This window comes from Agelaius tricolor, unplaced genomic scaffold (assembly GCF_023055355.1).
Source record: "Agelaius tricolor isolate 1412-34295 unplaced genomic scaffold, bAgeTri1.0.p SCAF_4, whole genome shotgun sequence".
NCBI lineage: Eukaryota > Metazoa > Chordata > Aves > Passeriformes > Icteridae > Agelaius > Agelaius tricolor.
The window spans coordinates 35,665,866-35,681,205 of NW_027269264.1; the positions used below are offsets into that span (position 1 = coordinate 35,665,866).

Here is a 15,340-nt window from a genome sequence, read left to right on the forward strand (position 1 = left end):
CACAAAAGGCCAGGTCTCAGTGCAGTTTCCTTCAGTTATAAAGTATGCAACTGCCTCAATACAGCTATTTCGGAACATGCCCTTGTCGCCAGGAATCCTCACAGGAGCTGCACTCTATTGCAGACTAAAGAGGAGTGCAAGCTCCTGTTGCACGGTTGTGCCGCTAGGCGCTCCCGACAGCTGATCTTTTAAGTATTTTGCTTCAATCGCCAGTCAGAAATAACGCACACAACCGCCACCGAACCACTCCCGCCCGCCGCCGCCTCCCTCTCCCCGCCCCCTAGCGGCCCCTCCGCACGGCGCAGCGCGAGGGCGACCGAGCAGCCGCGTTAGGGCTCCGAGCGAAGGGGCGGAGCGTCGCCCTACCACGCCCACCGAGGTAGAGCGAGCGTGGCGGCTCCGCGGCGCGGCCGGGGCGCGAAGCTCCGCCCGCCCCTCTCCGCCAATGGGGGAAGGCGTTGCGGAGGGCGGGGCTGCCGCAGGCCGCGCGGGGGGCGGGGCCAGCGCGGAGTTGCCGCAGCGCCGCCGCTTGTAAACAGATCCCGCCCCACGTGACGCGCGCGCGGTGCTTGCGCGGGGGCGCCGCGCATTGTCCGCGTTGGTGACCGGCGGGACCCGCGCGGGGAGCGGAGGAGGCGATTCCCGTCCGCCCTTCCTCCCTCGTCGCTCCGGTGGGGAAGCAGCGCACTCTCCCCCTTGTACCCTGGCCGCTAAGATGGCTGGTGGTGGGCGGTAAGGCGGTGCGGGGCTGCGGAGCAGCTGACGGGACGGGAGCGCTGAGGGTGGGCGGCGTGTGCCCGTGTGCAGAGTCGCGCAGCGCCATGTCCGCCTTCGCCTTGGAGGAGACGCTGGAGGCCGACTGGGTGGCCGTCAGGCCGCACGCCTTCCAGGAGCGGGAGAAGCACAAGTTCGCCTTCATCGTGGCCTGGAACGAGATCGAGGGCAAGTTCGCCATCACCTGCCACAACCGCACGGCGCAGCGCCAGCGCAGCGGCTCCCGTGAGCTGCGCCGCGGCGGCCCCGAGACCGGAGCCGTCCCCAAGGCTGCTGGCCCCGCGGTGCGCAGGGACCCGGGGCCGCCCCGGGGCTGCGCCCATGCCCGGGCCGAGGCGCTACCCAAGAGCCCGCTGCGCCCCAAGGGCAGCCCGGCGCGGAGGCCGCAGCGCGGCCCGGAGGCGGCAGGTGCCGTCGAGGAGATCGAAGTGCTGGAGCTGGGGAAGGAGGACGTGGCCGCCGCGCTGTCGCTGCCGCCCTCGCCGCCTCGGGCGAGCGAGTTGAGCGCTCCCGACGCGGAGCCGGCGGGGGAGGAGTGCAGCTGGGCCGGCCTGTTCTCCTTCCAAGACTTGCGGGCCGTGCACCAGCAGCTGTGCTCGGTGAACTCGGAGCTGGAGCCCTACCTGCCTGCCTTCCCCGAGGAGCCCTCGGGCATGTGGACGGTGCTTTTTGGAGCACCGGAACTATCCGAGCAGGAGATGGACGCTCTCTGCTACAAGCTGCAAGTTTACTTGATTCACAGCTTGGATACCTGTGGCTGGAAGATCCTTTCGCAGGTGCTCTTCACCGAGACCGACGACCCCGAAGAGTATTACGAGAGTCTCAGTGAGCTGCGACAGAAGGGGTACGAGGAGGTGCTCCAGAGGGCCCGCAGGCGTATTCAGGAGGTGAGGCTACTGCGTGGTCCAGATGCTCCCTCTTTAGCGTCGCATTTAGTTTAATCTGTGCCATCTTTTTTAGTCGTTTTTGTTCTTGTTGTCTTGTTCCTTAGTGAGAAAAATGGGGCTTAACCTTTCCAACGTCCCTAGGGTAGGATTTAAGGAGGTGCAGATTTCCCTACTCATCGGAGTGTGTGTGGCTCAGTACTTTTTTCCGTGCAATCTGATGTGGATGTTTGTAAATAAATATCCGATGGATTTGGCAAGGTCTTGCTCCCATATTTTTGTTTTTGCGTTGCCTTGCACCAGGATGTGTTGGGGGCTGATTTTTTTTCTGTTAAATGAGAGCAGCAACATGTGGTGTTTATTTTGATACTACAGTTTAGGCATTTAAGACCAGAAAATTCCAGGTTCATACAGTGGTGCTGAATCTGGTATTTATATAGTAAGATTATGTTCTCCAGTGGAGTAAGGAGTAAGTACAACTTTTGTTCAGCTGAGAAGTTCCTAGAGTTGGAATTTAAAGAAAAAACCAAGCTGTCTGGTCCTAGTGGGTATTTGCTGTATTGCCATTGGTATTGTCTGTCAAGACTTGGGTGTTTCAGGACACTTCGTGTCTTTCTTAAACTATATACTGTTCTAGACAGAGTAGTTGAGGATGCCCGTCTAACTAACTTCTAGCATCAGGGTATGAGAATTTTTACTTTATCGGTCTTCATGGACTGTGTTGTATGAGGACCCAGATTTCACAGGTATAAAATGAGACTTTTACACTCGTTTTTGTGCGTTTTGTGGCCTTGGTACAGAATATACCCGGATCTATCAAGGTGTGACTATGAGTATGAGTCAGGTTACACTGTGCTTTATTTTTACAAACATCATCTTAATTCTGTTGTGGATATAGGTCAAGTTTGGCTGCTTCAGCTACCCACGTATATCCTGCCAATATTCTTTTGCAAAATGTGTGGTGGTGATTTTTTTTTTCCTTGATGGAGTGTGAGTATATCCTCTTGCTCTCTGATGGCATAGTTTTGAGTCTATAGAATTCATGCCAAGCTTTTCCTTTGTGACAGGAGTTACAGAGTATGAGAAAATTGTAGTATCCATGATGTAATCACTGTAAGAACATCCAAGTATAGCATTGCCAGGTAGTTTAGTTCCAAACTGTTGTGTTAGGGTATATAATTTTGATTTTTTTTTTTTAATGTCTGTTTAAAGGACTGAATTAAAACTTGCTATATGGTCTACAATTGGTAATTTTTTTGGTAAAATTCAGCATAGAAAAATCACTTTGATAAAATTCAGCAGTAGTTTTAGTCCACAGACTATGAAAACATATTGTTCTTCAGTGGTTTTTTAAACTGTGTGAGTGCTTGGGAGTGTATGCTTAAATTTGATTTAGTCTTCAATTCAGCAGTTTTTACAAGGAGCTGTGCAGGATAGAGAAGTTTGTGTTAAACACGTGGAATTTGGGAGCTGGATACATAACTCGAGGGATATGGTGTTTTTGAGGAAATACTAGTTAAGAATTACTGAGCAAGAGCTACTTGTTTCTTGGGAAATCTCAATTTCTATTTTGCCAGTACTACTGGCAAAAATAAATTAGTTTTCTAAGCTACATAATTTTATTCTGTGTTAATGTTCTGAACTTGGTGCAGGTAAAATGGCAGAGCCTGTGTATGTATTTGACTACTGTACAACCTTCCTTTCCCATGATAATCAGTCTGGTAGTGTACCTAAAGTCAATTCAGCTGTACTTCTGTCAGTTGTGTAAGTCGATCCTTCTTTAATTAAGGGTAGTTCATGTTTAAGAAAAGAAACCAGTGGAATGACCTGCTCTTTCCCTCTTGGCTCTCAGGTTTCTCTTTTTCTTACCTGTTAGGGGTTTACTTGGTCTACAGGAAATGTCTTTTTTTAAGCAAATACTGATGCTCCTTGTCATTGCAATTCTAAGCAAATGAAGCAGTGGATGATGGGCACTGCTTGGTATTTTTGAAGTAAAGATTTATGTACTTTAAAGAAAAAACACACATTCAGTAGGTTATCTCACGTTTTACCTTTCCATCTGTGCTGGAATTCTGTCTGCTGATAGCAGGAATGTTGGATCCAAGGAATTTTAAACAATTTTTCAAATTCTTACAAGAATCTTTTGGGAAAAGAGGAAGTGATTGAGAAGCATTGGTAACCAGAATGGTATCTAGGAGGAAATGTGAAGGGTCTTCATTAATGTAAAATTGTGCAACTCCCAAGACCTTGACTTAGCATTGTAAAATGTGCCTCTGTAGTTTATAGTTATTTAATATATCTCTTATATTTTCTAGGACAAATTCCTCTGTGCAGTTAGACTATTACTTGAGAAATGCTTGCAGTTTCTCTTGATTTGTATTCTTAAGTGAGCAAGCAAACCTCATGTTCATTGTTTTAGCATCTCCTGCTTGGACAGTCATTGCTTTCCATAAATAACACACAAGTCAGTTTATTTTCACAGCAGTTAGTAATCACTGCTTTTTGTAATAGTAATTTTTATCTCAGTTCAAATTTTAGGCCTTTAATAAACCATAAGAATGTTACAAGTAGAAACAGATTCAAGATGAGTAAGTACAATAGTTGTAGAGGAACTATGTGACCTGGGATTAATTTCTTCTGCCTGATTTGTACTTTTGAAATAACACATCTTTTATTTATTTTCTTTCAAATAAAACTTATTAATTTTGAAAGAGTTGAGGAATTTATTTAAAGTAAAAACTTGTTCATTAAGTTTATACCTGTTGAAAAAAACCTTCAGGTACTCAGTTAAAAGATAAAAAGATATTATTTCAACAGAGAGTATACCATTGAATCCTTTTTTGGGATTCCAGCTTCCTGGACAGTATTTCCAAAATACTATACTTTGTGTCAGAAAGGCAGAAAAAGTTTGTCACTGTACTCTTGGTCCTGCCAGTTGCCTGTTTATGTTCTTCCTATATAGAGAAGAGTTTTTCTAGATTAAGTGTAGATGTTTGTAAATTTCTGTGAGTTTAGTAATATTGGTAATGGTACTGTATCTCTTTGTCCATTCTGTGTTTTCAAAAGGCTGAAGGTAGTCATGTTTTTCTGAATAAAAAATGATGTTAGTGTAAACTGTGATTAGGAGGGATGGGTGGCTTAGTCATGCCCCAAACATATTTCATTGTGTGCTCTTGCATAACAGGTTGACTATTTGGGAAATCTATCTGTATGTTACATGTCTACTTCAGCATCTTTGAAATATCAGCTTCTGGGAATGTTCCTGTTCCATACAGCTCTTAGTAGACCAAAATTTGGTCTACAGCCATGGTTGCATGAAATTTATTGGATGATAGTCTACAGGATCTTGAGTGCCAGGTATAAAACTAGTCAGAACCTTGCTTTAGTTTTCTTTTTGCTTTATAAAATCTATGAATTCCAGTGCTTGCAGGTAGACAAAGACTCTTTTGTATCCCCACGCTGTGTCTTCTTTTAAATTTTTTTTTAATATGAAAGTTCAAACACTTGTAAGTGTCTGATTAAATTCTGAAGTAATTCCGAAAGCATCTTCTCTTCAGTGGCTGACTTTAGACTGCCATGAAAGTGAGGACCTTCTGCTATTTATAATCTCCATCTCCTGTATAGTGATATATTTGCTAAGCATGAGAATAATTCTGCTTGGTTTAATTTTCTTTTGATTCAAAGAACTAGAAAGGCTAAGGAAAAATAAATCTATTTTGTTACAGTAACAACTTGTATGAGAAGAAAATGTAGCATTTTTTGATGGAAAGTTATACGGTCACTTTATTTCCTTCATAATCAGGTTTTTTTTTAAATTACATTTGTGTGTTTAGTAGGCAAGTTTTTTTGTTCTGAATGAATGAAATAAGCTTGTGAAATTAGGCAAAGTGGGAAGGAATTGGTTCAGATATATACCATGGAATTTTACATTTGTTACTTATCAACATGTACTTCTTCCATATTGTCACTCATTTCTGTTTATATCAAAAAAGGTATATATTGTCCAATAACATTTTGTTTTGTTGAAGCTGTTCTAATATTTTAGCAATCAATAATATTCAGGGTTGTCTCAGTAACTAGAAGAATTTCATTTCATTGTTTTTTCATTGGCTGTATGCATTCAGTTCTAAAATAAATGTTTATATGGTAGGTAGTGGGGCACTATAACAAAAGTGGAAGTTTTCCAAAAGTGAGGTGACTGGTTGCTGTTCAGTGATCTGCATCTAGAAACAATAAGATTTAAAGAGAGTTTCAACATCAGAATCAAAGGTAATGCAAAAGTAAATATAAAACATGACAAAAAAGTATTCCATGTTCCAGTAACATGGAAAAAATGTTAGCAACAGTAGTGTTTCCATCAAAACCAATGTAACATCTTTCTATGCAAGAAGAAAGAATAACTTAATCTTGTATATAAACTGCAGTAGTTAGGTTTAGAAGACACATAAGGTGTTTCAGGAGGGAACAGAACACTGGTTTGAATTTAACATTGGGAGCACAGAAGATTAAAATAAGATACTGGGGATTTTTTTTCCTATTGATATGAGGAAAGCACAGTTAAGGCTAATGCTGGGCATTTGGGAAGTCCAAGCTAGTTTTGCTGGAATGCTTTTTTCTGCGTTTATTATTTGTAGAGTTAATGCTTGTTTCCACTAACACTGTTTGGATTATAAATCCATTGTAAATAAGCTGTTTAAGTGCTGAACTAGTACTGTAAGTTAGTACTGACCAAAATATGTCAGCAGCTGTAGGGTAAACTCTGTAGAACAGGCAGGTAGCCTCCAAGCCCTTTGGAGACACCTACACGGTGTTAATACTCCGGCTGGTCTTGGGCACTTGCTAGAGCAAGGTGACAATGAGTACTGCAGCTGTACCTGAAAGTCAGAGTGGTTGAAACAATGTACTTTTCTTCAAAACATGGGAAACTTATATGTACACAAAGAAAAGGGCTTTGACTTAAAAAATTAGATCATTCTTGACAGAATTTTAATCCTAGACGAAAAGTAGAGGTGCATTCTGTACAATATAGCGGTATTAGTAACCCTGGTCCTTATTTTTAGACCTGAAGACAGCAGCTTGCAAGTCTAGTAATCAATTTCCTTATCCAAATACCTGGAAGAGAAAAAAAGGAAAAAAAAAAAAGAAATGCAGTATGTGGTCTTTTTAACTGCCTAAAGTGGGATTGGGGAACCATTTATGTCTATTACTTGGGGGAGTACTCTGATGCTGAGACCATTTAATTTGATATTCCCCTGGTTTCCCTAGATATAAATTTTCCTCTGTTTTTTGTTTAAAATTGTTGGTACCTATTTGAAGCATTTTCATATGACAGAATATTTTGAAAAGGTGCAAACAACCTGTGTAATATATGTTCTGTACTCCACTGTGCTACTCAGTATTCACAACTTCCTTCATTTCTTAGCCTTTAGAGATTATATTGGGTTGTACTTTCTTCATGCTTACCTTTGTCTTGTGTATTTTTTCTCATTTTTTCCTACCATTATTTTCTTAGTTTTCAATTGAATGCCCTCCCTTCAAGTAAATGCTGTTTAAAACTGCTTTCTTAAACCAGCAACATTTTTTTTCTCTCCTTTTCTGGCTGGCATAGTATTTTTACCCAGGCAGGTGTTGAATTTGAAAGCAGATTCACTGTCATAGTTTAATCTTTTTATGTTTCTGTAACATGACAAGACACTGTTTACAAATAGTCAGGGACGGTTGTGCTTTACACAAATGTAAATATTGCTACCACAAACCTAAAGAGGGCTTTGTGAAGCAGAGATTTTTGGAAATTACTGCATTTTTTGGTTTTGAGGCTGTGCTTTTACATTTATTTTTTAACATTATTAGAAACATAGCATTGCAATGTGCCAGGATATTGCTGTTACTGGAGAGGACTTCTGCAGAATTTAGGGCTCAGTCCAGCTAAAGATATATCTGCCAAACTATTTTTGCAAGAGATGAAAACCTAGTCATTAGAAATATGGGAGAGAGAGAAGGAAGCTAGGACAGGAAGAGATGGAAAATGATATTCTAGGGATACAGAGCATCAGTGAGTTAGTCAATATATATATGTATATATGAGAAGACAGCTTCCCTGGCAAGCCAGGCTTTGGACATGATCATCTGCAGCCATTCATTGTAGATGTAAATAGAACATGGGTGATATATCCTCATGACACCACTCACCAGTTACAAAACCTTGGGCAGATACTGCTTTCAATTCAAAATCTTTCAGTGGTAAGACCCTATGTCTGAGTTTCTTTTCTATCTATTCTTTTCCGGGTGTGGTATTTCTGTAGGAATATCAGATGTATGTCTGTGAGTCTTTTTGATTACTAATGACAAACATTACCCATTCAGAGAAATTTGAACACTTGGTGGGCTCTTTTTTGTTAAGGATTTGCTTCTGGAAAGGTCTTAGAAAACACTTCCAGTCATTCAGCAGACATTTAAATTTTTTTTAAAGGACCTTGAGTACTTCTGATTACTTAATTAAAAATTTGGATTGTTTTATGTATTTATATACTGTTACAATACTTTCCAAAATGTATTTGTGGCAATTGGTTCTGACCTTTTGGAATAATGCTGTGATATTAGTGTGAGGGAACTGGATGGGTTTGGGTTTTTTTTTTCTCTGAAAAATGTTATTTAAATAATCAATTAGCATCTGTTTGTGGTGACTTTTAGGTGATTTATGTGGGTCATCTAAAATTAATAGTAACACAACTTTTCACATAACAGTACTGCATCATGACTTGTTTGAGCTACTTTAGGGAAAGGTTGTTGTAAAAGATTTTCAATAATTTAGAATCATAGATTATTATGTTAGGAGGAACCTTACTGTGTTTTCTAGTTCGACCCTATGCTTAAAATACAACTAATTTTGATTAGGGCTTGCTTTTTTTTTAAAGGAAACCTGAACTTTAAAAAGCACTGTGTTTTATATATCTTGAAAGGAAATATTAAGAAAATGAAGAAGAAAAAGAAGAAATGAAAAAGATCTGAATGTATTAATTAAGTTGTGAAATTTTGAGGGGGAAAGTCTGTAGATTAGTTCTAGAAGTTTCTAAGTTTGTAATTGTTCTACAGTGTAAATAGCCCTGTGACTTCAGGTTCCAAATTCTTTAGCCTTCAGTAATGTGTTACTTGTTCATTATCAAATGTCAAAATTTTAAATTGTAGCATTTTGTCACTTCAGAGTAATATAATTCAGAAAAAAAATTCATATATTGGGAGGAGGTTAAAAAATCACAAACTACTTGCAATATTGGAGGTCTTCTGGAGGAGTTGAATGAGTAGGTAAATGGTATGTATAATTTCAAATGTGTTTTATCATGCTGCTTTATCACACATGGATTTTATTTCCCTTAAACATTTAAACTGAGTATCCTCTCCCATTCATTTCCCCCTAAGAACAGGAATAAAACCAATTCAAATAATTAGCACCACAGAATACAAGTCTGTGTTCCCCTGGTGCTAATAGAAGTTGCTTTTGCCTGAAATACTGTTCTGGTATGAAAGCGATTTAGTAGCTTGTAATTTACTGTATTTGCTGTTAAGGTAGGAGGAAAAATATGCATGATATGGGATCTAAGGATTTTCTTCATATCTTATTTAGCCTTTTGTTCTTAATAGTGGACTGTAAATATGTTGTTTCTACTGGGCTTTTTTTTGGATGTGTTCAATTTTTAAGTAAATTCCCTATTATTTCAGCTTGGAAGCTTTAAAAATTGCATTTAGTGATGCAAAATGCTGTTTCCTTAGGCCTGCCTTTCCATGATTGCACTGTAGTATAAGGTGCCATAGAGGCTGAGCTCTACCGGCATTGAAAGAATTCACAGAGGGCTATTTGAGTTACTTCTCATCTGTCACCCAGGCTTAAAGGTGGTTCATCATCTGTGTTGTTGAAGGGAGCTGTGGAACTGGATCATCATCTTGCTAGTGTTGACAGGGGGGGATGCTATCGCTTTCTGTCCTCCCCCATGTCAGCTTTGTGTTCCTTCCTGTTTTTCTTCTCTGTCCTTTCAGTATGCTGATTCAACTCAATAAACCTCAGTAAATGACTCCTAGAGAGACCACAAAGTAGTTTTTTGCCAGACGCTGAGTTAGTTTGTTGAAGGATCTGAGAAATACTAAAGACAGTGAAGTGGAGAAGCGAGCACCTGAGAGAGCAGAAGGAACATGGAAGTAGACTGGGAAGAAGAGAGGCAAGAGGAGATGGGAAGAGGAATCTTCTCTCAATGGGTGCAAGCTATTGGGTCAGCTTTAAAAAGTAAATTCACCCTCACAAGTACTTAGAATCTGGTATTGTCGTAAATCTTTTCCTGCTTTGAAATAGATTTTTAGAACAGTCTATATAAGTCTAACAGTAGACTTATCAGACATTTGAGAATTATTCACTACCATGCCAAATGCTCTGTAAAACCGCTAATACTACTAATTCAGTGCTGCTGATCTAATTCCCATGAGCTGACTTCACTGTGAAATTATTGTACCTTTTTTTTTCTTCCCATCAAATGTTCTTCTTTGTTTTCATAAAAGAACATTTGCTCTTTATGGCAGGTGAGTATTTGACTAGGCCTGTGTCCTGACATGGCAAATGTTATGTGAAAGGTTTTAAGACTAGCACTATAATACCTGCTAACTAAATGTATTTGTTTCATGTAAAATTAGTTTGTTTAGATAACTGTCAGTTTTGATGCTCTTGAGTATATTGTCCTGACTAACAGCGTAGTTCAGAAGGATAGAAGAAGACAGTCTGTGGACCAAAAGTTAAAGTATTTTATGGCACAGCCTGAACACTTATGTAATGTCTGTTCTCAGTCTTCTGACCTGCATAAAAAAAAAAAAAATTACTTAGAACTCATTAGGATATGTGTAAAGTAAGTTCTTTGCCAAGCCTTCAGGGTGAGGTGTTGCCTAGAAGTCTTTTTGTTCAGAGTTACCATGTTCCAACCAACCAGTGATTCATTAGTGACTTTATCTTTTAATTATTTTGCCCCTTTTCAAAGGAAAGGAGTCCCAAAATACCATAATAACTCTGAAATACCGATCTAAACAGATCTATTTCATTCATGAAATTGTGTTACAATGTAAATACCTATTTCGGTGTTACTAACAGGAAAAGGAAAACCTACCATTCCTGTACCATGACTGCTCCCATGCAGCTAGCCCTTCTTTGCTATGATTTCTGTAGCTCATCTATGGCTATCCAAGTAATAAACTGAATTCAAACTAATACCTCGTAGTTATAGACACTCATTTGACATGGCAGTCTGACTAAGGAGTTGTACAGCCACATCACACAGTAAGGTAAGGTGACCAGACTAGTACCAGCTTAAAAAAGCAGTTTTTGGTTGTTGACATTTCCCTTTTGAGCTTTCAGAAGAGATCTCGTTTGCCATACATTGTTGTCAGAGCTGAGAGCTTTATGCCTGAGCCTTGTGATTTTCCAACAAGTTATATATATGTACATACAGTTCTGCTGAGATTTCTATTTAGAATTCCATGTGGGAGGAGAGAAGTTGCATTGTTCAGTAATGATGCATACATGGAAGTAATGTTTTGGCTCACTTGGCTGCATTAAAATACTGCTTCAGTTTTTCTTACTCAGTTCAGCTCTTTTCTTTATGTTTGGAGTTGTATTACGGGTAGTATGTTGAAATGAGGTGCATTTTGGTAGGCAGTGTAAAAGAGCTAGACAAAGGTAATTGTTACTGTGCAGGAGCTGTAACCTGTGTATAAGGGAGAGTCACTGATAGGAGTGAAAAGTGGCCAAGCAATCTGTGCTGGTCATAAACTCCTGGGGTGTGCTCTTGCACTGGGTCGCTGTTGTACATCAGGTGGCCACCAGAGCCGCTCTATGACTCCCCTCCTCAGCTGGGTAGGGTGAGAATATGATGTGGCTCATGGGTTGAGATAAGGATAAGAAGAAATCACTCACCAATTACTGTCACAGGCAAAACAGAATCAGCTTGGGGAAATTAATTTAATCTATTGCTGATAGATCAAATTTTGATAGTGAAAAATAAAACCAAATCATAAAGCATCTTCACACCACCCCTCCCTTCACCTTGGGCTTAACTTCCCTACTGATTTCTCTACCTGCTCTCCCTGGATACCATAGGAGGATAGGGAAGGAGGGTTGTAGTCAGTTCATCATGTGTTTTCTTTACCACTCCTTCCTCTTCATGTTTTTCCCCTGCTCTAACATAGGGACTCACCCACAGGAGACAGACCTCCATGGATTTCTGGCAGTGTAAGTGCATCTCATTGGGTGAAGTCCTTGGGGGGAACCAAGTGCTCCAGTGTCCTCCATGAGATCATAGGGGTCCTATCAGAAAACGTCTCCAGCGTGGGCTCCCTTGTCCATGAGGCCACAGGTTGTCAGGAGCCTGCTCCAGCATGGGCTCTCTGTGAAATTACTTCAGGGGCCGTCCATTTGTTCCAGTGGAGGGGTCTTCCACAGGCTGCAAGGATATCTCTACACAGGTGCTTGGAGAACCTCCCGCAGATTCTTCTTCACTGACCTTAATATGTGCAAAGTTATTCCTCTCACCTGTTCTTGCTCCTCTCTTGTGCTGCAGTTGTTGTGCCAGCACTCTTTCCTCATCTTAAATGTATAATCCCTACTATGGTGCTAGTGTGGTTGCTGATGGATTTGGCCTTGGCCATTGGTGGGTCCATCTTGGAGCTCACTGGCTTTAGCTCTGTTGGACATGGGGGATGCTTCTGGCATCTTCTCACAGATGCCACTTCTGTAGTCCCCCAGTACAAAACCTTTTCCATCCACCTGGAACACCTCTACACACATGTACTGGGGTCCTAGGCTTACTGTGTACAGGTAAAGGACTGTTTTAAGTAGTGTTTAAAGGGGAATGATGTGGTTCATTTTGTATTAGTAGCTCTTAACAGGCCTAGATGACACATCTTAGGCAAGTATTCTTTATTTCTTGTGCTTTAAACACCCCGTGTTTTGCTTTCCAATATCTTTGTTGGGTTTTCTTGTTTGCTGTTCCGTTTTTTGAACACATGTGGACTTTGAACTTGTTTGCTATGTATGTTTTATCTGTGCTTTTAGTTTAATTAGTTGAATTAGCTCAGCTCTTCTTTAAACAGCCATTTTAAAAACTACCCAAATCCAGGCAATAACCTTGGCAGTGCATTAGCATACACTTCAATTCTCTGTCTTCAGAAGCCTTTTTGAAAAAAAAATGGACAGTTTTTGTGCACTCAGTAGGTGGTCAGTTCCTGTGTTGTTTCCAAATAAGTTACTATAGAATTCACTTGTTTTTATCTTTTTTAAATCTTAGAAGGCTAGACAGATGTAGTGCTGGATCCAGCACTTCCCATGCTAGTCAGTATTAACTAATTTATTTATGACATCCTCCCTCTCTATCTAGATTTTGTGTTCTCTTAGATGATTTCTGCCCTAGCAGTAAAATGTACTTTAGATCTGTGTGGGAGAGTCTGGCTTTGGTCTGTTACTGCTATAGTAATGCAGCTGATCTTTTTTTACCACAAAGGTAAGGATTATTGATGGCAATGCAATCATGCAAACAGCTGGATATCCTGGCAAGTCTTAATCTCTTAACTGTGATGGGTGACATTTAAGTACAGGACCACATGTTTGTAAAGTGAGAAAAGCAGTTTGCCTGTAGTAAAGATTTCATGTAATTGAGTCTTCTGCTTATTGTCAGGACACGTAGGAGTATATTTGCTTTTAACAACAATTTCTTTTTTTTGGTTAAAGAGAAACAGTTCTAAACATGTGCTATGCAAAAAAAAAAGTTGCCTTCTAAGTCCAGTTGCTAGAATTTTGCATACAGATTTTATGTATTCTGTAGCTTTACTTCTTCATAACTCATTGTCTGAACGTCGTTGTGGACTATTGCCAGTGCATCATCAGGAGGCTTGAGTATTTTACTCCTAGGAATGCTGTTCTCTGGACAAAGGATGGAGTATCTAAAACGACTCTTATCTGCAGTACTGTACCTCTCTGACACCAGCTATCTGTGGTTCTGCCTGTGAAACTGAATATGCTTCAATTTGAATCTTTAGAACTCTTCTTGGAAATGGCAAGTAATACTGTCTGGCTTCTGACAGCCTAAATTAATAGAAAAATAGGGTGTTCTGTAGTTACTTCTGAAGTATGAAGGAATTTAAGAAGATACTGAAAAAATATCTTTATGACTGATTTTATCTAAAAATGCTTATGTGTCATATTGCAATGTTTTTATAAAATACGCCAAAAAATAGGAGTAACAGGGAAAGTTTTGGGAGTATTAGCAAAGGAAATGTAAGACTTGACTCTTCTATGATCAAATTAAACTTTGGATTATGCACCCAGTTGAGGTTAACCTGCACATAATTACACTGTTTGTTGTAATGCTTTTAAAGCTTTTTGAACAAAATAAAAAATACAGAAAAAATCTTTGTTATATAGTTCAAATATATGTACTGTTAAATTTAAAAAAAAAAGTGTTTCCTGCTGGTTAGAGTGTATCTGCATAATAGTTGCCTAAAATATATGGATTCATTTAGTTGTGAACAATGTAACATCTGTGAAACATGATTCTTAAAATAAATGCAGCATTCAATGGGTATAGAGCTAGTCAGGCCTGTACAGGATGTTACTCTGCTCTCCTCCACCCACTTCTTTAAATAATGTAATTAAAAAAACTGTGAAAGCCAAAAATTCATACTGAGACTGTTGAAGTAAATGAGCAGTAACACTGAATGTCTGTGCTGAGAACTAGTGTTCACTGGCGCATAAAACATGCCACAAAAATTGTTAGTGTGTTTTATGCCAACACCTTGAAAACTGCCTGGCTTTAATATTCTGAGTTGGTCTAGACACTTGGCTAGGTACTCATTTAGTACTGCCTGTGTGAAAATGTCAGCAAACAGAATCAAACTGTCTGTGGGTCTATGGAGGGTGTGGTTCTCATTATGACATCAATTCTGTGCTAGTCCCAGCATCCCAGGTATCTAGTTGTCTGAATACTATCTGGATAGCAGCCAGCTAAAAAAAAAGGCTTTAGCTTGCTTTGATCTGGAGCAGGAAAGCTCCATCAGACTGCGTTATAATGGGAGGTGCTCTGTGCAGCCAGTTTTACACCATCTGTTTCCTGTGTCAGTGCCCCTTCCATACTGGTGGCAGTGAAGCACCTGGACTCTTCATCAGGGTTAAAAGCCTCCATATGAAAGTAGAATCAAAGCTAATTGGTCTTCTGTTCATACCAGCCCGGACTGTTGAAGCCTTGGTGGTTGGTAAGCACTCCAGTTCCAAAATGTGAGAGAGAATAGTTCTGTATTCCTTTAAACCACTTATACAGAATCATTTAGGTCAGAGAAGACCTTTAAAATCATCAGGTCCAACCATTAATGTAGAGCTGCCAAGCCCGCCACTAAACCATGCCCCTAAGAGCTACATCTGTGCATCCTTTAAATACCCCCAGGGCTGATGACTGAGCCACTTCGCTGCACAGCCTGCTTCAGTGCTTGACAGTTCTTTCTCTGAAAAAATTCTTCTACTATCCAATCTAAACCTGGCACAATTTGAGGTTGTTTCCTCTTGTCCTGTAACTTGTTACACGGAAGAAGAGATGGATCCCCACACAGCTAAAAAAAAAAAAAAAATCATTTAAAAAAAACAGTCACCAGTAAGACAAGCTCTA

The 15,340-nt window shown here is 40.3% G+C and overlaps 1 protein-coding gene across 1 annotated transcript in view; it reads left to right on the plus strand.

Moving 5' to 3' along the window:
- Window positions 1-493: 493 nt before the first annotated feature.
- JMY (junction mediating and regulatory protein, p53 cofactor) overlaps window positions 494-15,340 on the plus strand; it is a 65,454-nt gene continuing 50,607 nt past the window's right edge. Inside the window, exon 1 of the mRNA XM_071425259.1 lies at window positions 494-1,661. Within this exon, the coding sequence (XP_071281360.1) occupies window positions 822-1,661 (840 nt within the window). The 5' untranslated portion in view covers window positions 494-821. The remainder of the gene's footprint in view (window positions 1,662-15,340) is intronic.